General features: G+C 39.1%; 3 protein-coding genes across 5 annotated transcripts; 2 read left to right on the plus strand and 1 right to left on the minus strand.

The window, feature by feature from the left end:
* The first annotated feature begins 210 nt into the window (after positions 1-210).
* Positions 211-1,786, plus strand: LOC122041223. Its single transcript, XM_042600840.1, has one exon. It carries the CDS (start codon positions 315-317, stop codon positions 1,626-1,628), a length of 1,314 nt encoding a protein of 437 aa, XP_042456774.1. The 5' UTR covers positions 211-314; the 3' UTR covers positions 1,629-1,786.
* A 7,655-nt stretch (positions 1,787-9,441) lies between these two features.
* On the plus strand, positions 9,442-12,183 carry LOC122039711. Of its 3 annotated transcripts, none has more exons than XM_042599181.1 (4): positions 9,442-9,740; positions 11,442-11,538; positions 11,851-11,967; positions 12,057-12,183. In XM_042599181.1, exons 1-3 carry the CDS (start codon positions 9,529-9,531, stop codon positions 11,893-11,895), a joined length of 354 nt encoding a protein of 117 aa, XP_042455115.1. In that variant the 5' UTR covers positions 9,442-9,528; the 3' UTR covers positions 11,896-11,967; positions 12,057-12,183. The 3 variants fall into 3 exon arrangements, with proteins under 3 accessions (XP_042455115.1, XP_042455117.1, XP_042455116.1); XM_042599183.1 differs by having other exon boundaries at positions 11,884-11,967; XM_042599182.1 differs by having other exon boundaries at positions 9,443-9,740; positions 11,913-11,967.
* Positions 12,184-12,917: 734 nt separating this feature from the next.
* Positions 12,918-13,769, minus strand: LOC122043707 (vegetative cell wall protein gp1-like). Its single transcript, XM_042604302.1, has one exon. The coding sequence runs from the start codon at positions 13,767-13,769 to the stop codon at positions 12,918-12,920; it is 852 nt and encodes a 283-aa protein (XP_042460236.1).
* Between the last annotated feature and the right edge of the window lie 9,332 nt (positions 13,770-23,101).

Below are 23,101 nucleotides of genomic sequence, written 5' to 3' on the forward strand. Positions count from 1 at the left end.
AGTATTCATATTATCACTTTGACATCTCCAGTTACAATAAATAAAAAATTTTCTTTCAAATGATAGCATTGTTTGATACTGGTGGGTGAGAAATGAAATCATTTTAATTTTATTTTCTTTATTCTATTATTTTAAAAGACTTTCCTTTTTAAAACTTATTGAAATAGAGACAAAATAACCAAGTCAGCTCTGGTCATCAGGCGCGGCGCACGTGATGTATACAGTCCCGTAAAGAAAAGAAAACCGAAGCCCTCCCTTCCTCGCCGACGACGATAGCGGAGGCCAGCTAGATCGCTCACCGCCGGGACTCTCCTATGCCGACCGTTGGATCCCCCTCTTCCTCTTCCACGGCCAGCACTTCGATTGCAGTGGACCTGACGGATAATCCCTTGTCGAACCCTAGCGGCGTCGCTGGCGGCGCCGCCGGACCGGATGCGATGCAATCGTGGTGGGAATCCATCTCCAAAGCACGATCCCGGATCCTTGAACTGGTATCTCTTCTTCACTTGCCGGATCTTGCCTCGCTGGCGGACTCTGACCGCCCCGCCCGCTCCCTCCTCGGCTCCCCCGCCGCGTACGCCGCGCTCTCCGTTGCGCTATCCGCCTCCTCCTCGGGATCTGGAGACGACCTGCTCTGCCAGTGGCTGTACGATACTTTCCAGTCATCAGACCCCGATCTCCGCCTCGTCGCCCTTTCCTTCGTGCCTCTACTCGCCGGCCTCTACTTCTCCCGCATTGTCTCGTTCTCTTCTTCCAATCCGCCCTCCTTGTCCGGTTTTGAGGCCGTCCTCCTCTCCGTATATGCCGCCGAGGTAAAAGTCCGCGGTGGAAAGCCCGTGCTTGTTTCCATTCCCGATCTCTCCCTCCCCTCCCTCTACCACACACCCCGCCCGTCCGCCCGCCAGGCCACCGCCGCGCCGCCAAAACGTCCCTCCGTTGGCGTCCTCTCCCTTCCTCTAGAACCCCAGATTGCTGTAAAGTCCACCAAGCGTGCGTGCATTGTCGCAGTGGCTCTCGATTCCTATTACAAGAATATCTCCTCCATGCCCAGTCGCTCAAAGATTGATTTTTGCGAGTTTGTTGCTGGATGGGCTGGCCAGGATTGCTCTTGCCGCTTCGATCTCAATGATGGCTACTCGAAGCCGCCGTTGAGCTGTTCCTCCTCCCTGTCATCGTCCTCTTCCTCCCCCCAGGTTAGGATTTTTGCCGAGGACAACGGATTGGTGGGAGGCACTGTGGAGGAGATTCAGAGACTAAGTATCCAGGATAGCCATAATGGCAACCTCTATAACAGGGAGGAGGAAGAGGGCAGTGTTCTGAGGAGGGGTTCTAGAGTGCCTCTCCCTTGGGAGCTTTTGCAGCCGGTGTTGAGGATCTTGGGTCACTGTCTTCTTGCACCTCTCAATTCCCAGGAAGTGAGGGATGCAGCATCCATGGCAGTCCGGTGTGTATATGCTCGGGCATCGCATGATCTGTTATCACAGGCTATTTTGGCTTCCCGGAGCTTGATTCAGCTGGATAATACTGCAAGAAGAGTGGAAAAACCGGGAACTTCCCTGGGCAATTCTTCAAAACCCAGCACACCAAGCAAACCAAAGAAGCCAGAAGTGTTCTTGGTCTCAAAATGATCAGTCAGTAAGTACTATATAGACAGGTGTATAATACAACATAGTCATGTTACCATTTTAAGACAGGTTTCATATTTGCGTTTGATAGTTCCTATAGGTATCTGAGATTGTTATTTGTGATGATGCAAGTGAGCAAATACTGATCCTCTTTTTCTCTATATTTTGTGATTATGAGTATATGCTTTTAGTAGTGATTTCTTTGATTCTTTTTTGTTAAGTAAAACAATTTAATTATTGTGTTCTATCGTGTTATTGATGAGTATGCACACTCTACTTGCCACTTGGTTCATAGCATGATTGAGTTAGTCTACAATCTTTTTCACCCTAAGGCTATTGATAGATTTAGCATTAGTTGCTGAATTATTATGTAGCATATGTATAGTAGTCTTATAATTTGTCCTTCAGCATAGAATTCATTTTTCAATGTACCCATCAATCTGAGCTTAAACTAGCAAAGTTGGGATTTGCTATTGAAATTCTACTGATATGTGCACATGGGTGACCTATAGCTCATGAAAAGCCGACTAGCCTGGAGAATAATCTTGTGCTAGGGGACTTCAAAGAAATATTTGTCTGGAAGCTTGAGCAATACAGGATCTGTATTAAAGCCTAGTTTTTTTAGTTCATAAGATATGAAAAATCCAATTAGAGATCTTTGTGAGGAAGTGATACTTAATTCTGCTAATATGTATATAGAAAAGATCTTTTTACTCAGAATCTGTCCATATAATGAGTTGGATACAATCCTAGAGATTAAACAATTAAATTGCTCTGTACCAGATTATCTCATTTTCCCTTATGCTCATAGTAGAGATACATGAATTGCTTCAGTGGCTTGTATGGTGATTAGAAGCCCTTTTAGGTTCTTAAATGATGGATTCCCTGCTCTCTATGCAAACTAGAAATTGCCATTATATGGTGTGAAACTTGCACTTGTCTAGTTGCTTATCTAGTTGTCAAACTTCTAATTTTCTTTTGCCTATGTTTGACTTAGTTGTATAAGAAATCTGAATTGTGTATGAATGCAATTTTTCTGTACAATATTCTTATTTGATGTGCATGAATTAACGGTTAGAACCTAAACGTCGCTTCCTACAATGGTTAGTACGTATAGTGGAATACAAAAATAAATACTAACAATAAAAAGCAAACCTAACATGTTGATTTAACGTGGTTCGGAGATAAAGCTTCTACTCCACGGTTGTTCGTAAGGTGGACGATCTCGATCTGTTGGTGGATGATTCCCCGAAAAACTTCCGGCTAGCTCGCGTAGCTCCTTGTGGGTGGAGCAACCTCGCCACAAGCTCGTACAAACACGCTATATCACTTGGGCATTTGGAGACTCTAATTAGGGTTAACCACCACTAATTTCGTCAACCTTGGCCAAGCACCCCGAACTCTATTAAATAGAGCTCGGGAGGAAAACACCTATTGTTTTCCCCGCCATCAGTCGATTAGTACAACCACCAGCCGACTGGTCCTAAGTGAAATTTGATCATTACAAGCCAACGGTTGACTACCAGTCGATTGATGAAAACAGCAGTCGACTGCTACAGTACTGCTATAGTGAAGCTACAGTAAAATCCTAATCCTAGGATTTAACCCCCGAGTACATTCACTCAACACTCGTCCTCATTCGACCAACCTAGACCTAGCCTTCTAGCCTTCTCTATCAACCTTGTGTCCCTCGGATGTCTCCCCATCCTTCACGTCTTACCTTCTGGATCTTCCATCGACTTTGTCATTGTTTCGGGTCTTCCTTTGCCAAGAGGTCGCACCTCCGAGACTTCATCCATTGTCAAGTCACATTTATACTTATGTTGCCAAGACTACATGCTTGGACTTACACCGCCAAGACTCATTCTTGGACTTTTCTCCTTTGTCAAGACTATACTTGGACTTTTCTTGTTGTACCTATATCCTGCACACTCACAATGCATATCGAATACAATAATAAACCTAACTTAAATCTTTGCCCAAACATCAAAACCTAAGGTCACTAGATTGCTCCAACAATCTCCCTATTTTTAATGTTTGGCAACCCATGTAAGTTAGGGAAACAATATAACAATAATAATGCAAATAAACATGCAATCTACACATGCATAAATCATGGAACCTAATCCTAGGCTCTCCCTTCACCTAAGCTCCCCCTTGAGTTAGGATTTCTTGCAAAGGTATGTAGGTTTCCCACTTAAATCTAAACTTCTCCCCTTTTGCCATACATCAAAAAAAGCTCCAACAATATCTCAATTATTGGACTCTTTGACCTCTAATGACCATAAACATCATGTATTAATCCCCCATAAGATTACATACATATTCATCACTCTTTTGGTCATTTTCTAATATTGAAAAATATTTTCAGACCGTATCAGTCGACTGATATAAGTCTTAGTCGACTGACATCGTCAAAATGAGCTTACAGAGACATTCTGTGCTCAAAATTACTGTTATCAGTCGATTGATAACTGTACTAGTCGTCTGGTACTCTATTTCTGCAAAAATCAGTCTTTATGACCCAACTTCATAAATGTACTAGAAATTTCACAGACTTTCAAAAAAACCTAAATTTTATGGAGAAGTCTATTTTACCCATGTCTACTTGGGAAAAATATATATAAAAATATATTTATTACAGATCCCAATATTGACACAAAATTCAAAATGATCTGAATGGTTCAATTGAACCTTGACATAAAGTCCTAGTTTTGACTTTCTCTTAATATATTTGCCCATACTAAATCACAATGCATCCCTAGCATTGGTTTATATGACATATATACATCCAAAACTAATTTTCATATAATATAAAACCTTTTTCATATTTTCATGCATGATACTCAACTCAATTGTGTCAATTTCTTGGATTTGAGACTCAAATCTATCTCTAAACCACTTTGACATATTTGATGACCCATTTTGAGTCCCAAGCATGGTCCGCTTGAGATTCATTTACCATATATCCTAAAGACTCTTTGAGCTCCCCCTAGTGCTCTTAGTCATAGTCACTTCTCTAGGTGACTTATCCACTATGGCTAGGCCATTTCGGTGCACCTCGGGTGACACTTGGCCTACAAAACTCACCTTCTTAACTTTAGACACTTTGTCTTTGGTTAATTTCTTCTTGTCCTTAACCTTGGACACCTCATCCTTGTCGTAATTAGATGTCACCATAGCATATTCCTTCTTATTGGTCTTGGATGACTTTCCCTTGTCATTGGTCACTCCTCCCTTACCAATGTCATGTGCCACTTTAGCACTTGACCTCCTTTTGATCTTGGAGGGACCCAATTTAACATTTTTGGATCTTTGACAACCCAAATACATTTCAAGTCCTTTAGGTCCAATAATGAACCTCTCTAGGACTTTCTCAATTTTCTCAAGTTTTGCTTCAAGACTTGATTTTCCAATTCTAGGCATTCATGGACATTCCTAGACCTACCTTTCCTAGGTATATGTTTCCCCTTCTTGGAATTAATACCTAGGTTATCAACAACCTTCTTGTCCTTAGGCAAGATAGGTTGTTTCCTTTTAGATCTATCATTTGAAAATGATTTCCTTGGGTTATCACCTACATTAACCCTATTCCTATCATTATATCTAAAACCATAAATATGCATGAGCAAATAATTCATATTATTTCTAACATGCATCGAGGAATTTGAATTTAAACTTGAATTCAAGTTAGAGTTTACCTCCCTTACCCTTGAAGCTCTCTTATTCTCCCACTTCTTTAAGTGCACTAATTTCTCGAGCTCTTCTCTTCTTGGACACTTTATGTGGTAGTGACCCCACTCACCACATGTGAAGCATCGAATATGCTTGTTCTCCTTGACTCCATCCATACAACCCACATTGGTTCTTAAAGTAACTTTATTAGGTTTTAGGATTACCTCCTTTACTTTCTTGAGCAAAGGACACATACTCTTGTAGTAACTCATCTTATCACACTTAAAGCATTTGATGTGATCCTTTGCACTCTTCTTGGTATTTGAGGTGGAGGGTTGAGCCCCCAAGATTTCCTCTTCCTTGGATTGCTCTTCTTCTTCTTGACTTGAATATGTGAATGGTTCCACTTTTTCCTCCCTTGAAGATGTGGATGATATCTCCTCATCTTCCTTCTCCTCCTCGGACGTTGAACCCGTGTCAACATTCAATTGGTCATTCTCTTCTTGGACCAATGAGCTTCTCTCCTTGGGCTCCTCCTCTTCTTGGATTTGTGTAGGACTCTCATGAAGCGCAATTATCTTTTTCCAAAGGTCGCTTGCGTTTTGTATTCACCTACATTCAATACCGTATTAGGAGGTAATAAATTAATTAAAAATCTAGTTACCTTCTTGTCCGTCTCCGATTGCTCCCTTTGCTTCTCGGTCCAATATCGAGGTCGGAAATGCTTTCTGTTTTTATCTGTTGGAGCTTTAAATGGTTCCTCCAATGCAATTCATTGGTTCCAATTCATTTGGAACCCCATCTCCATGTGCTTCCTCCAATAGTTGAAGTCCTCGCGCTCGTATGGAGGTGGGATTCGGATGCCCCATCCGAGAGGTCCCTCCGACTCCATCTTCTTCCTCTAGCCGCTCTCTTGGCGATTAGTCCAACAAGAGCTGACCTCGCTCTGATACCACTTGTTAGAATCTTGACGTCCGCTAGAGGGGGTGAATAGCATCTCACCCAAAACGTCGTTTCCTACAATGGTTAGTACGCACAGTGGAATACAAAAACAAATACTAACAATAGAAAGAAACCTAACACGTTGATTTAACGTGGTTTGGAGATAAAGCTCCTACTCCACGGTTGTTTGTAAGGTGGATGATCCCGATCCGTCGGTGGATGATTCCCCGGAGAACTTCCGGCTAGCTCGCGTAACTCCTTGTGGGTGGAGAAACTTTGCCACAATCTCGTACAAGCACGCTAGATCACTTGGGCATTTGGAGACTCTAATTAAGGTTAATCACCACTATTGTTGGGGTTGCAAGGTTGCAAACATAGTCCCACATTGAAAACACATGAGAAAGATCATAAGTTTATAAGAAAAATATATCTCCATTGGTATGAGACCTTTTGGGGAGAGCTCAAGAGCAAACCCATGAGGGCCTAGACCCAAAGTGGATAATATCATGTTATTGTAGAGATATCTAAATTATTTTTGATCCTACAATTGGTATTAGAACCCAGACTGTCAGAAAGTTTAATCGCTGACTGTGCACAAGAGCTATGGTCTGATTGAGCCATGTAGGTACAATATTGACTTCGAATAAAGAAAGTGGGGGCTCTTATGTTCAGATCAAGAGGACCAGACACCAAGTAGGAAGTCCCAGTGGCGGCTAGGCAAGGAAGACCTAGTAGGTCGGGTAGACCGAGGTGCAGGAAAACCTAGTGGGTCGAGGATCAAACATGGGAAGCCTGGTCTTTTGTTTGAGGGGGGGATTATTGGGGTTGCAAGGTTGCAAATATAGTTCCACATTGAAAACACATGGAAAAGATCATAGGTTTATAAGAGAAAATATATCTACATTGGCATGAGGCCTTTTGGGTAGAGCCCAAGAGCAAAGCCATGAGAATCTAGTCCCAAAGTGGACAATATCATGTCATTGTGGAGATATATAAATTCTTTTCGATCCTACATTATCTAGTATAAGTGGATTAAATAAGTTCATATATCTTGTGTAATACCATTCCTATCAATTTCATAGGCATGTGAAGTGCCAAATTTAATTGATGGTGGGAGAATCTAAGTAATGCAAAGAAATATTTTTGGTCAAAAATTAAAAGGATGCCCCAAATTAAGAGAAGCATCGTATGGATGTCTCTTTTTTAAAAAAAAAAAAAAAAAAAAAAATCAAATGGACGTCTTTTTGATGATTTTATCCCGAAAATATTCCTAGAGCCAACGTTGTTGTAGAAGTTATATGGTAACTGCTATAGTCTGTTTAAAGTGAATTTAGGATTTAAGATTTACAATAGATTGAAGCTATCAAGTAGCTATTACAACGTGTAGCTGCGACAACGTACTTATTGTTATAGCAACTATATTATGTAACTTCTAGAATTGTTTTAAAATGATTTTGATGAAGTTTAAATAATTTTGATCAAATTGATAAATAATATTTTGATATAATAATGTTCAGAGATTCTAAATTATAAATCCTAATCTCATACTAAATATGTTGTAGTAGCTATTTAATATTTTTTACATGTTGTAGCAACTATTTTGTAGTTTCTATGTATAAATCTTAAATCTTAAATTCACCCTAAATACGGTTAGCAATTATTGGGTAGCTTCTACCTATTAACTTTTATAACAACACTAGGTTAAAGAATATTTTTTTGAATAAAATTATGTGAGGGGTGCCTTTAAAGAATATTTTTTTTGAATAAAATTATGTGAGGGGTGCCTATTTGATTTGATTTTTTTTTTTTTTTTTTGGAAAAGGATGCCTTTTTGTTGATTTATAAATTTTGGGGCACTCTTTTGATTTTTTTTCCCAATAATTTTTTGTAAACAAGCGGAGCTTCGTATTTAAACTTGTTTAATAAAGTAATCGAGTCAAGGTAAGCCAAGATTAAAATGAACAAAGTGGTTAAAATTTTTTTCAAGTGTGTTTTTGTTTTTTTTATACAAACCTGAGGATAGTTTAAGTTGGGCTTGTTTAGATATTAAATTTTTAATTTAAATTTATTTGATTATTTAAATTTTTTATATTTTAAAATTTATTTAATTGGTCGTGGAACTTGATAATATAAGTTGTTTTTTTTTTCATTTTAATTTATTTATTTACTTGACAAAAGTTTATTTATGAACATAATTTATAAATTTTATTCATGAATATTGATTACGAATATTATTCACGAACAATTTATAATTTTTATTCATTTAATTTAATGAGTCATTTAAATTTATTTATTTAATTAAATTTTTTTATTGAACCAATATAAATAAGTATTTACTAAGTGAAATATTAAGTTTATAAGGAAGTTTGGTTCATTTACCGCTTAGTTGAGTGTGTCATGTCCCGGGATAGTCCCTGGTAGAATAAATTTCGACAGCATCTCTCTTATACGGATGATAATCTGAAACTTCCTACAACAATCCAGATACCACGGCCGGAAACATATATATATATATAAAATAATAAGTAAGTATCCACGCAGTTTAATAGAAAAAAACTAAACCTAAGTAGAAACAACAATAAGGAAATCATCTCAAATATCCTACTCAACTACACCCATAAAACTCAAATCTTATATCCTACTCAACTACACCGATAAAACTCAAATCTCAACGACGCAAATGAAATCAACTCACCTCTTCTGTCGTCCAGGCAGACATGTAGCAGAACATATCCAAATAAATATAAAAAGAAAATCATCGACAAATAAAAGATCATACAGTAATCCATAGAACAAAACTACACTACAAGAAAATTGAGATTCTACAACACTTAAACGACAACACTTTTTATAAAAAACGTTGTCTATTTTTTTTAACAACACTTTTAGTGAAAAGCGTTGTCTATTTCATTATTTTCTTATTAATAGACAACGCTTTTCTAAAAACCGTTGTCTATTAGTGATTTTTACGGGTCAAAGACAACGCTTCGTAAAAAGCGTTGTCTATTAGCCTTTTTTTTAGTGTCTACGACAACGATTTTTAAAAAGCGTTGTCTACTGTCAAGTTATCATCTCAATCTTAAGTGATCTAGACCACTTATCTCAAGATCTGACGGCTGGATCTTCATCCATCTTCATCACAATATGGACGACCCAGATTAAAGGAGGAGAAAACTTCGTTTCCTTTTAACCATGCGACGACACAGTGCTTTCGCGACATCTCCTCTCGCGCGGCTAGGGCACGCGACCTCCCACCTCCGGCCGTCTCTTCTCAAGATCGGAGAGGATGAAGGACAGCATATTCTCGTCCAAAGGCCTCGCGCTCGCGTCCATCTCCGTCGTCGGAGGTTGCGGTGACGGCGGCGCAGGCACTGGTTTCCTCATCCATCGTAACCTCCTCCTCACAACGCATGCCTGTCTCCCTTCTACTGCGGTGGCTGAGGAGACCGAGATCCAACTCTTCCGTGGCTGCACTGTTGGCCGCCTCGTCCCTCAGAGGTCAGTTGCTTCCTGCTTCATTACTGATTTTCCACATTTGTTTCGAGATTCTCCTGCCTCCCAGTAACTCAGGGTTTGAATTAGAAATTTTGAAGTGTGGTGATTCGATTGTAGATCAATCTGGAAGTAGGTAAAAGCATGCCAATGGCTAGTGCAATTTGTCCCAGATCTGATGCTGTGTACATGAGAATACATAGTTCCTATATTGTTTAGATTTTTTTCCCCACCTTTTATTTAGGGATTTAGCATTCTTCGAGCAACTGAAAACCTTTTTGTTTGAAAAATATGCATTCTTCATATGCTTCTTTTTCTGAAACTATCATAACTATAGAAAACCCAAATTGGCCTCTTTCTGCATATTGAAACTAGAGATTTGACTATATATGTAGACCCATATGATATTGAAGTGGCAAACAAAGATGGATATTTTTATGGGGCAGTTCTAAATCTCTCTCATTGAATTCTATACAAACTACAGCAGAGAGCTGGCGTCAGGTCATAGGTGTTCTAATGAACACAAAGTTTCAAGTCTATTTTAACATCAATCTCTGTCTCATTTAAATCCTACTTTGTTTCTTCACTTAATCATTCTTAGTATTCCCCGCACGCTCGCATTCACATGACATTAAAAATAAAACAAGTTTGTAGAGAATCTCAACTATTAAAGTACAACATGGATGAGCTAAGAAGAGGAATAGTTAGTCTTCTGTAAATATAAACTAATATTTCTTTGCTATACAATAATTAATGCAGTAGAAAAAATATACAAGAATAATTGCATACTATAATTGCTAACACCAAGATAATATTATGGCAATATGGAAGATTGTGTGTACCTTCACTATGAGCCTATGGTGGTATTCCTACCTCCCCAGGACCTGTTACCTTGGTTTGTTTCTTTGTGCATTGAAGGTTCTGTTTCTAGGGTGGGGGTGTTGGTCCACAAGTTATTTTATTGAAGGCTTACTTATAAAGGAGATGATAGATCAGTCCATTTAGTTAATGACTTCTTGGTGGATTATCACTATGATCCTTAGGAAGTTGTACCTATTGTTGTGGAAATAAAGCAAGTATTTAGTGATTCCCAGTAGGCAGCATAACATCAGATGAGTGTTTAAGACCTTGATTATAACCCACAATTCCTTTTCTTTTCACAGTCATTCCTTTATAACATCAGTTCTATGTTTCCATAGAACTCAAATCACTCTAACATAAGAATCTTTTGTCTTTTAGAATTTAGTTGTTACCTAGCTTCTTTGAAGTAGGCTGATATGCTTTTTACAGAACTCAAATCATAATAGACATCAACAAACAAACTGAATGACTTACAATAATTTTCTTCAATGTAAATGACATACATTGTCTTTATACTATTTTTTTTTTAAATCTTCTATATTCTGTATTATCCTTTTCCAGAAATTTTGTTCTGTTTGTGAAATTTCATGTTCTTGATTTCATTATAAGGGTTATATTGGTATCCTTGGCATTGCTTGCCGCAGATGACATGATTGACTTAGGCTCTGTATTGACTTAACATTGTATTAGTGCTTGCTTAGTACAGTTTCAACTTGTTTTTTGAATTTTCTGCAGACACAAATTGATGTATTTCCATTTCACTGATCTACAGTTATTCTATATTTCTATGTAATGTTATATATCACTTTGCCATTATCTAATGATCTGTTTTATTTCACTTCACAGTTATCTTCATCGTGTTGGTCGTACTGCTCGAGCTGGGCGCGAAGGATATGCTGTTACATTTCTCACAGATGATGATAGATCTCTATTAAAGGCCATTGTATGTTTGTTTTCACCTTTGAAATGATTCACTGATTAATAGTCTCAAGATCTAGTATATGGTAGAAAATAGAAAAAGCACAAGTACATGAAAGTTAGTGAGTTGGTTGAGGATCCAAACTTATGCTGTTTATATAGGATTCACTTGATCTTAATCTTTTAGACACTAGGATTCAGTTTGGGTAGTACATGTATTTTGGTCTCCCTAGCCATAATATGGTTGCACATGCAACTTAGTTAATTAGGATTTAAATTGTGAAAAAGACTTCATTTGCATCTGTTTGGTATCACATTAACAATGGCTACGTTTTAGGTTGAGTTGTTTGGTACCACATGCAACTTGCAGGATGTTGTTTGAGTTGCTTGTTCTAACAGGAGCTCAAGTGGGGATGGACTGGACTACTATACTGAAGAAGAGGAATGAATTCAGGTTAGAACTAATGCTAGAAACCGTTTTTATTCAGAGGAAAGTATTTGTTTCAAACAATTTAGAATCTTGAAAGAAATGTTGTGTGGCAGGGTGGCATTTGTTGAATTTGATGCAGAGTCTGTCTCCAAGTTCACAGAGAAACAGATGGTTTCCATCAGTGTGGAACTGAAGCTGGATTTAGGAAGAGTTCGAGGAATATCACTATCTATTTTGAAACAGAATTAGTGTTAATTTGAAACAGAGAAACATTCTCTCCTTCCTTATAAACAGTCAGGGCTATAGATACTCCTTCTGCAGTAGATCGGGCCTGAGCCAGTTCAGTCCGGACGACCAGGAGTTCTGCTGCCTGAGATGCCAATTGGGCCGTTTGGGATTCTAATCTTTTGCTTTGCTCCTGTGCTAGGGTTTCGGCAGCACGTAGCTTCTGGGTCAGCTGGTCAATGGCTCGTTGATGCACCAAAGCTTGTTGATCCATGTGTTGCTGGTGCACGACATCAACCTGACTTTTTTCTTCTTGAAGACCTTTAAGCTTGTGGTTAGCCCGCGCCAAGGATACTTCTAGATGGGTCTTCCTTTTGGTCAGATCCTTTATTTCGGCTCTCAGGGTATGACTAGTTTGCGCAGGGTTATTTAATTGAAGCTCTAACTCTATTACCATGTCCCGCAGCACCTTATTTTGGTAATGAACAACATGGAAGGATTGATTTATTATCAGGGACTCTGCACATGCTTGGGACATAAAGGAAACATCTGATAAGAGCGGGGAGGATAATAGCTGTGGTAATCAATCATGGTAGCTTACATTGATATACAGCTCAGAGAATCTATCCATCTGGGCAGGGGGCGGCAAGAGTTCCATTTATTGCATACTCTCTTCCTATAAAGTGGTCAAACGACCTTTCATTGTGAATGAGCTGGTGGGAACATCATGTCGTGACCTTAATTTAGCCTCAGATGGGGGTAGTGGTACGATAATAGTGATGAACAGGTGGTGGTGGCTGTGAAGGCCCAGTAGCTGAGCCAGAAGGCCCAGCAGCTGACCCAGAAGGAGCTGAAGGGGGCATATGAGAAGGCTCTAGAGGTGAGGTAGTTGATGAAGGGCGATGTGATGGGCCAGCTTCTGTGCTTTGATGTTGTTGCGAGGTGGAAGGTTGAGCTAGTGGAGGCTCGGTCGGAACCTCAGGTGGAGCAGGAGTAGCATCTGCCTGGCTCGGGATAGGCGTAGTGGTTGCAATAGGAGGCGTCGTGGTGGCAACAGGAGGCCACGGAGGAGGAACAACGGAGGGGCCTGAGTCTTGGCTAGGATTGGGGGTCCTGTGGCGAAGTCTTTGAGCCAAAGGCTGGTCATCCGAGTCAGAATCTTCGGAAGGTATCCGAACCCTACGCCGAGAAGAAGAAGGGGCATCACGATTCAAGCGGTCGTTTACAGAACGTGCTCGACGAGCCGCCTGAGAAGCTTCTCTGAAGGCAGGGGTGGCGTAAGGTATGTTGGCTGATCTTCGACCGCGATCGCGACCAGGGATGGAGGTTGGTCGGGAAGGATTAATTGATTGAAGAGGCGTCGGGGTGAAGGGTCGGGTTGTAGACGGGGCCTGGGGATGAACAAGGGCGGCAGGCCGGGATGTAGGTGAAGTCTTGGGACGAGCGAGACGAGTAGAGGAGGTAGATCGGACAGTAGATGAGGCTCTGCGAGGAAGACGGGGTCGGAGATTTGCAGGGGAAGCCACACCGACATGGGTCGAAGTCGAGTAGGGGAGCGATCTCCTTTCTAAAATAACTCGACCGCGCCTCATTATCTCCATATCACTTATAGGAAGAGGTTGAACTTCTGAGGAACGGGTTAACACATCAGCTACACAATATAGAGTACGGGGTCAGCTACTGTAAGTAAAACAAAATACATGAAATTATGAGAGAACTAAAAGTGAAGCTTACCCAGGGAGTGAGGCGTCTCATGAGTAAGATAGCTCAGGCGGAAATATGATAGCAATTCCTCGGACAATAAGCGTGTTAAGTTCAGTTGCCAGCCTACCAAGCAAGAGGAAGCCTCTATATAAGAGGTATCAAGATGAAAATCCCCTAGTGGCGTGATCGGGGGAAGTGACGATTGCCATTGCAGGGGCCATTCTACCTCATAGGGGAATCAAATGAAGAGGAACTTGCTCCTCCAGTCCGTTCTAGAAGGCTGTAGGGGTGAGAAAAAAGTAGTCCGAAGGTGCGGCTGGAAGCGGAATGCGCCTTCTTCCTGTTGCCGGAGGGTAAAGAAATAGTGGAACAAAGGGGTGGACCAGGATCGCTCGCATACGTCGCAGAGTACTACAAATCCACATAGGATCCTTATAGAATTTGACGTCAGTTATCCCAGGGGAATTTTGAAGTGACGGCACACGTCAAAAAATAAGGGGTGAAGAGGAAGACGAAGGCCGACCACAAATTGTTCTTTAAAGAAGGTGCAATATACATCAGGAGGAGCAAAAAATTGGTGTACTCCGGTGGGGATGATCACATGTGCGTTATCCGTAACTCCATAGGTATATCGCAGATCATCCCGGTCTAGTTCGTCGAAAGTGGATGAGCCAGGAAAGTACATCGCCACCAAAGAAGACAGATAGGAGGAGGATGCAATGTGAAAAGAAACAGAAGGAGAAGAGATCAAGCGGGAAGCTATCGACGCAAAAACAAAGATTCAGGAGTAGTAATGGATTCAGGTGGGAAGAAGAAGAAGACGTGAAAAGTCTGGAGGCAAAAACGAGAGGAGATTATTTATAGCCGCTGGGCGGAGGGGCAATTTAGTCAGGTATCATCCACCGGTCCACAACAATTGGCGAGAGCAAAGAGGGCCGATGGATCTACCTTGAAAATAATGCCTAAGGGTATATTTGGAAAAGTGTCGGCGCGAAGTACGAGGAGATGGATTTCGGGAAAAGACGCAACAGTTATAAGTGTCTTATGGAAAAGTGTCCTCACTTTCTCGCTATGGTCTTAACCCTCGCTTTCCCGCTCTGGTATTATCCTATACTGAATTAAGTTGGAAATAGTAGACCGGGGAGTATGGCTGAGGTGGGCGGTCAGCAGGGAAAGGAGAGTGAAATAGGTTGGGATAGGAAAGTCAGTCTCGACCGAGATCAGCTAACACTTGAATCAGAAGGCCGAAGTTGTTGGTTGCTACTCGGAAAACCTAGAGGTTCCACTGTACAAAAATTTTGTACAAAGGTCTGAACCTTTTCCTAGCTACCATGTGTTCTTTTAAATTAAATTTTGGATCGCCTGCGGAACTTAACACGTTTGATCCAAAACTTAATCTATTTGTTCTTTTAGGTTTTGACTTGGATCTCCTGCGGAACTTAACACGTTCGACCCAAGTCACCTTAAGTTATTAATTCCATTAAATATTAATTTCCATAATTGGTTCCCAGTACTGACGTGGCGAGGCATATAGCCTTCTTGGATATGGGAGCAACCACCACCGACTAGACAAAACCTTTTATAGAAATCTAATATTTAATTTCCTAAAATAACTTTAGGTTAACCAAAAAGAACAATCAAATCACAAGGGAAAAAAAATAAAAGAACACAACTTCGAAAAACATATTCGAAATACTAGAACGTAAGCCTCTTGTATTTGATATTATTTCCATAAATAACTAGCATGATGCGGAAAAGAAAAATTACTAGTTATACCTTCTAGAAAGACCTCTTGATCTTCTACCGTATTCCTCTTCTAACCTCGGACGTTGTGTGGGCAACGATCTTCTGAGATGAGAAACCACCAACCACCTTCTTCTCCTCCTAGCTAGGTTCGGCCAACAATAAGGAAGCTTCACCAAGTAAGAAGATCAAAACACCAACCAAGCTCCAAGAGATGATAGCTTTCTCTCCTTCTTCTTCTTCTTCTCCAAGTAGTATCCGGCCACCACAAGAGCTCCAAGGGGAGAGAGAGGTTCGGCCACCACAAGAAGAAGAGAGGGAGAGGATGATGGCCGGCCACACCAAGGAACAAAAGAGGGAGAGAAATAATAGAGGTTGTCTCTCATGAAGGCACCCTCACCCCTTCTTTTATATTCCTTGGCCTAAGCAAATTAGGGAATTTAATTACAATAAAATTTCCTTAATTTCCTTGACATGATTTAATTGAGAAAAATAAAATAAAATTTTCCCAATTAAATTCTAATGGCCGACCACATCATGAAATCAAATTAGACAAGTTTCAATCAACAATTAAAACTTCCTAATTTGTTTCCGGAAATTTTTAAAAATTAAAATTTCTCTTCAAAATCTCTTCATGGTTGATAAAAAGAAATTTCCATAATTTTAATTTTACAACATGTGAATAATTTTTAAAGAGAAAATAAAATATCTCACCAATCTACAAATAAGGAAAGAGATCTAATCTCTTTCTTTAATCTTTTGTAGATCTTTTACAAGAGAGATAATTTAATTTTAATTCTCTTTAATAAATTATATCTTCCACATAATAAAAATTAAAATTAAAATTCTTTTTTAATTTAATTTGGCCGGCCCCTCTAGCTTGGGTTCAAGCTAGGGTCGGCCACCCCAATTTATACCTAGGCCGGCCCTAGCTTGGTTCCCAAGCAAGCTTGGTCGACCCCCTTTAGGTGGGTATAGAAGGTGGGTATAATACTCTATAAATAAGAGGCTACGATAGAGACCGAGAGGAGGAATTGGTTTTGATCTCCCGATAAAATTAAGCATCCCCGAACACACAACTTAATTTTATCAATAATAATTCATTCCACTAGAGAACTATTATTGAACTACCGCACCAATCCCAAATTATATTTTTGGGCTCCTTATCCCTGTGTTTAAGATATCGAATGTCCACTAATTAAGTGAGTTACTGACAACTCATTTAATTAATATCTTAGTCCAAGAGTAGTACCACTCAACCTTATCATCATGTCGGACTAGGTCCACCTGCAGGGTTTAACATGATAATCCTTATGAGCTCCTCTTGAGGACATTATCAACCTAGTATCTCTAGGATACAGTTTCCTTCTATAATCAACAACACACACTATAAGTGATGTCATTTCCCAACTTATCGGGCTTATTGATTCATCGAACTAAATCTCACCCATTGATAAATTAAAGAAATAAATATCAAATATATGTGCTTGTTATTATATTAGGATTAAGAGCACACACTTCCATAATAACCGAGGTCTTTGTTTCTTTATAAAGTCAGTATAAAAGAAACGACCTCAAATGGTCCTACTCAATACACTATAAGTGTACTAGTGTAATTATACAGTCAAGATAAACTGATACCTAATTACACTACGACCTTCTAATGGTTTGTTCCTTTCCATTTTGGTCGTGAGCTACTGTTTATAATTTATAAGGTACTGATAACATCATCTTCTGCATGTGACACCACATACTATGTTATCTACAGTATAAATTAATTGAACAACTACATTTATCACAAATGTAGACATTTGACCAATGTGATTCTTATTTCTAGATAAATGTTTTATACCAAAAGCTAGGCTTTTAGTATACATTCTAACAGAAGTACACCTCCATATCGCTACAGTCCATACCGGTCGGGAAACATACCAGGTAATAAGAAACTAATTAGCTAAGGGGAGTTCAAAAACAAGCAGTCATGTCATAGCATATCACACAAGAGTTAAAGGGTCCTATATGCTAACAAGTCCTGACATACGTGAATCGTCGACAATGTTTTAGTTACATAGATACACGTCAAAGTCCAGCATATAGTGCCACATCAAGGCTCAGTATCAGCAGGAGGCTCGGGGAGGAGAAATAAGTCGTCGTCATCCTTGAAGGAAGGAAACGACCCGGCCGGAAGCTTGTTCATCAGGAGAGCAGTGTCCAAGAAGTTTTCTGAAGGGGCGGAGCGAAGCAGATCCTGCTCAAACATTTGAGGAGCCCCACCGGCCGCGCCGTAGCATAGCATAAGGTTCATCAAACCTCCTATCTTCCTTAAAAGAAAGAAGATGAGACGTAGGATAACCTATACGGTCTGAGACGATCAGCTTCTCCTGCTTGATAATTTGCCAGCTCTGCCCGGGCCTTCTCAGCATCGGCTTGGGACAAAGGCAAATCTTTTTGACTTTGGGAAGCATTCTCCTGAGCCTTCAAAAGATCGGCCTGCATTGATTTGAGGGTTGCTTGGCTGGCCTCCCAACGACTTTGAATGGCTTTCTCCCAGTCGGCATTGGAAGCTAGCTGACCCTGAACATTGTTGGAGTATATACTTAAAAGTTTAACTTTTGTACACAATTATTTTGAAATAAAGAATCACATTGGTCAAATGTCTACATTTATTTATTAAATGTAATTGTTCAATTAATTTATATAGTAGATAACATGGAGTGTGGAGTCACACTTAGAAGATCATGTTGTCGGTTCTCTATAAATTATAAACAGTTGCTCACGACTAAGATGGAAAGGAACAAACCATCAGAATAGACGTAGTGTAATTAAGTATTAGTTTATCTTGATTAATAAATTACACTGATACACTTTAAGTGTTTTGAGTATGATCATTTAGGTAAGTTCTTTTTGTACTGACTTAGTAAAAGAACTAGACCTTACTTATTATGGAAGTGTGTGCTCTTAATCCTAATATAATAACAAGCATGTATATTTAATATTTATTTCTTTGACTTATCAAAGGGTGAGGTTTAGCTCGATAAATCAATATGCCCGATAAGTTAGAAAATGATATTACTTATAGTATGTGTTGTTGATTATAGAAGGAATCTGTGTCCTAGTTATCTAGGTTGAGAATGTCCCCAAGAGGAGCTCATAAGGATTGACATGTTAAACCCTGCAGGTGGACCTAGTCCAACATGACAATAAAGTTGGGTGGTACTACTCTTGGAGCTAGATATTAATTAAATGAGTTGTCAGTAACTCACTTAATTAGTGGACATTCGTAATCTTAAACATAGGGAGACTAACACACTCATGATAAGAAGGAGCCTATAATGTAATTTGGGATTGGTGCGGTAGTGCGGTAATAACTCTCTAGTCGAATGAGTTATTATCGATGAACTTGAGTTGTGTGTTCGGGGCGAGCACGGGATACTCGAGCTCATCGGAAGGCCAAAACCAATTTCTTCTCTAGGTCCCTGTTGTAGCCTCAATAAAGCCTCAAGTCCATCCAAATAAAAGCCTATCTTGGTGTCCAAGAAGGGGCCAGTTCATTGCTTCGTGACCAAGCAATGGCCGGCCACATATTCTCTAGAAGTGGTCGGCCCTTGCCTTGGGCAAGGGGGCCGGACACAATATTTAAATTAGGAAGGTTGTTTTTGAATTTTTAAATTTCTTCAGATATTTACAATTTGTAAAAAGAGAGATTTTAAAAATTTATAAAATTTTCCTAATTTAAATTAGACCACAAGGTTTTAAAAAGAGAGTTGTAAAATTTATAAAACTTTCTTTTAAAAAGAAATATTATTAGAGATGTTTTAAATTTTAAAACTTGGTTTTAAATTTTAAAACTTTCCTTTTAATATCCACATTAGAAAAAAAAAAGAGTTTGTAAAATTTTATTAGAATTTTTCTTCTTTTAAATTTTATAAAAATTTTTTCTTTCTTTCCCTTTTAATAAGTAGCCGGCCACCTTACTTGGTGCGCAAGCAAGGGGTCGGTCAAATAATTAAACATCAACAAATAGTTGTTTAATTAATAAATCAATCTAGGATTGATTAATTAAAAGGAAAGAAAAAGAAAAAATTAAAAGGAAATAGGAATGAGTCTAATTTTTTATAAAACTCTTTCCATAATTTTTCGTTGGGAAACTAATATAAAAATGGGGGAAGGGGAGGCCTTGAAAAACATAACAATTGATATTGTGTTGTTGGAGATCATCAAGTGGTCGGCCCCTCTCCCTCTCCTCCCTTTGCTCTATTTTGCTCCTTTGTGGTGGTGGTGGCTGAATTCTAGAGAAGGAGGCGAAGCTTTCCGGGTGGTGTTCGTGTTGGAGGATCGTCGCCCACACGACGTCTAAGAGGAGGCGAGGGATATGACAGAAGATCTCGAGGTTTTTAGCATACAAGGAAGATGTATAACTAGTATTTAATTTCCGCATCATATTAGTTAATTTTTCTTTCTATAAATACCAAATACAAGAGGCATTCGATTCTTGTTTTTCGAATTTAATTTCGATGTTGTGTTCTTTTTCTTTTTTCCTTGTGATTTGATTGTTCCTTTTGGCTAACCTAGAGTTATATAAGGGAATAAAATATTAACTTTCCTTAAAAGACTTTGTCTAGTTGGTGGTGGTTGCTCCCATATCCAAGAAGGCCAAGTGCCTCGCCATGCAGCATTGGAAGCCAATTTTGGAAACTAATATTTAATTGAATTTATAACCTAGGTGATTTGGATCAAACGTGTTAATTTCCGCAGAAAATCCAAATCTAAACCTAAAAAAACATATAAGTTAAACTTGGAATCAAATGTGTTAAGTTCCGTAGGAGATACAAGTTTAACTTAAAAGAACACATGGTAGCTAGGAAAGGTTCAGATCACGTACAAAATTTTTGTACAGTGGAGCCATTGGGTTTTCCGAGTAGCAACCAATAATTGGTATCAGAGCTAGGGTTTTGCCTCTGTGTATTTGGTATTAGTTTAATTATGTACATGTCATACATAATTTAGGCAGGTTAATAGTAGGATGTGCTAACTTTATGGATGCAGGATCCAACTATTATGACTTATAGTTATTATGTGTGTGATTGGACCCTTGGACATGTCAAGGGCATTTATTATGTGTGCATGATTGTATTATAAAATACAGCAGGAGCTGTATTTAGTTTTATTATGATTTTATTTTTTGATCTAGATACATGTACATTCCTTTTATGAAATATAGGATCGATGGATGTAAATTTTATTTTATGTTCGATCTAGTTTACACGTACATTCCTTCGAGGAATATATGATCGAAAAATGTAAAATTCTATTTATGTCGCGAATCGAATCTTGTAAGGCGTGGAACCTTTTGAGAATCAGAGTGACGTAGCGGAACAAGGAGCAAGATGGATGCGATAACTAGACCCGGTGGCGGTGGCCAAAGATGGCAGTAGCTAGGGATGACGACACACGGAGGACAACAATAGATAAAATCCATAATAGTTAAAAATGTTTTTCTATTTATTGCTTTTGTATTGTGCTGTGTGTGAATGTTAGTGTACATGTTTAGTAGGCTAACATCATCAAAATTCCTCACTTTAAATAACTAAGTGGGAGAGGAATTTATTTTAGTGAATTCCACGGTCTCCATTACTGGTTTGTAAGTGATGCAAACAAACTTGCGCGTTGGCTCTGAGTGCCTTCCTCCATATCGGATGAGTTTGTTTGCGGATCACTAGACCAAACTTCCATTTCGGATGACTATAGGAAATTAATTAAGAGTGTGTGATCTTCCCCATCGGAAGGGGCACAATCTTATTAATGGACTTAGTGTCAAGTAATGGTATACACTTAGGCACGTCTAATAGTATCCTCCCCATCGGAGTCACTGCTATTATTTGTGTGACCGAAGGAAACCAACTATTAATTTTATTTATCAAAAAGTTAGGTTGACAAGATAATAAAATTAATGGGATATACTCTCCTTTTACAAATGTTGAATTTGTATACGTCCACACTATCGTGGCATACAAAATTCACGGTGTTTTAAGGTGTTGGTTAATTTAAAATAGTATTGCTTGAGGAATCAATATTATTCTAAATTTAGATTTCTGACCAAAAATTTATTTTGTGATTCTTAGGATGACTTTCAACCCACTGGCCATTATTCTAAAAGAAAACAGACTTACTGGTCCCAACTATATAGATTGGAAAAGAAACCTGGACATTGTTTTAATAGCTGAGGGCTATAAGTTTGTACTGTCAAAGGAATGCCCAGAAACACCTAGCAATGATTCTACCCCAGAGGAGATTCAGCATCATAGTAAATGGGTAAAAGCTGATGAGATAGCGCGGTGTTACATCTTGGCTTCGATGTCAAATGTATTGCAACATCAGCATCAGGACTTACCAACAGCCTATGATATAATGAACAATCTCAAGGAACTCTTCGGACATCAGAATCGGGCTGCTAGGCAAGAGGCAATGAGAAAACTGATGACAGCCACCATGACTGAGGGGACTCCCGTGAGGGATCATATTCTCAAGATGATGACTTACTTAAACGAAATACAAGTTCTTGGAGGGGAAATTGATGGGGAAACCCAGGTCGATATCATCCTCCAAACGCTGCCCAGAAGTTTTGAGCATTTTCGCCTGAATTATAATATGAATAAAAGGATGTATTCATTGGCGGAACTTCTGATAGAACTTCAGGTAGCCGAAGGGTTGTTTCGTCAACATTCTCAAATTTACTATGCTGAAAATGGTTCTACTTCTAAGCCGAAAGGCAAGAAGAAGAAGAAACAAAATGACTCAGCAAAGAAGGTGAATAAACCTCAAGGTACAGGATAAAAAGTTGGAATAAAGAAGCCGAAGGGCAAGTGCTTTATTTGCAAGCAGACTGGACATTGGAAGGCGGACTGTCCTCGTAGGAAACAAAATAATAAAGGTATATCTCATACTCTAGTAGTTGAAACATGTTTAGCGGTGTTATCCACCAACACCTGGTGTGTAGATACGGGAGCCACTGATCATGTTTGTAATTCTTTGTAGGGGTTCCAGGAAACTCGGCGACTATTTGATAGAGAGATAACTGTCTACATGGGCAATGCTACTAAGGTGGCGGCTGTTGCAGTGGGAGACGTCTACTTATCATTTGATAGGAATAGGAAATTGGTTTTAAGGAATTGTCTTTATGTACCCAGTTTTAGAAAGAATTTAATTTCAGCTTCTAAATTGTATTTGGATGGATATTCAGTTTCCTTTAGTAACAATGTGGTTATAAAGAGAAATAAAGTGATTATCTGTTCTGGTGCATTGGTTGGCAATTTATATACTTTAAATCCAATTTCTCCCACAAAACAAAATATGGAAATTAATAACACATCTTATAACTCTAATAAGAGAAAAGAACCTTCGGAAATGAACCAAACACATCTTTGACATCTAAGGCTTGGTCATATTAACTTAAGTAGGATTCAAAGGCTTGTAGCCGATGGACTCT

This window comes from Zingiber officinale, chromosome 2A (genome assembly GCF_018446385.1).
Source record: "Zingiber officinale cultivar Zhangliang chromosome 2A, Zo_v1.1, whole genome shotgun sequence".
In the NCBI taxonomy this organism is placed as follows: domain Eukaryota; kingdom Viridiplantae; phylum Streptophyta; class Magnoliopsida; order Zingiberales; family Zingiberaceae; genus Zingiber; species Zingiber officinale.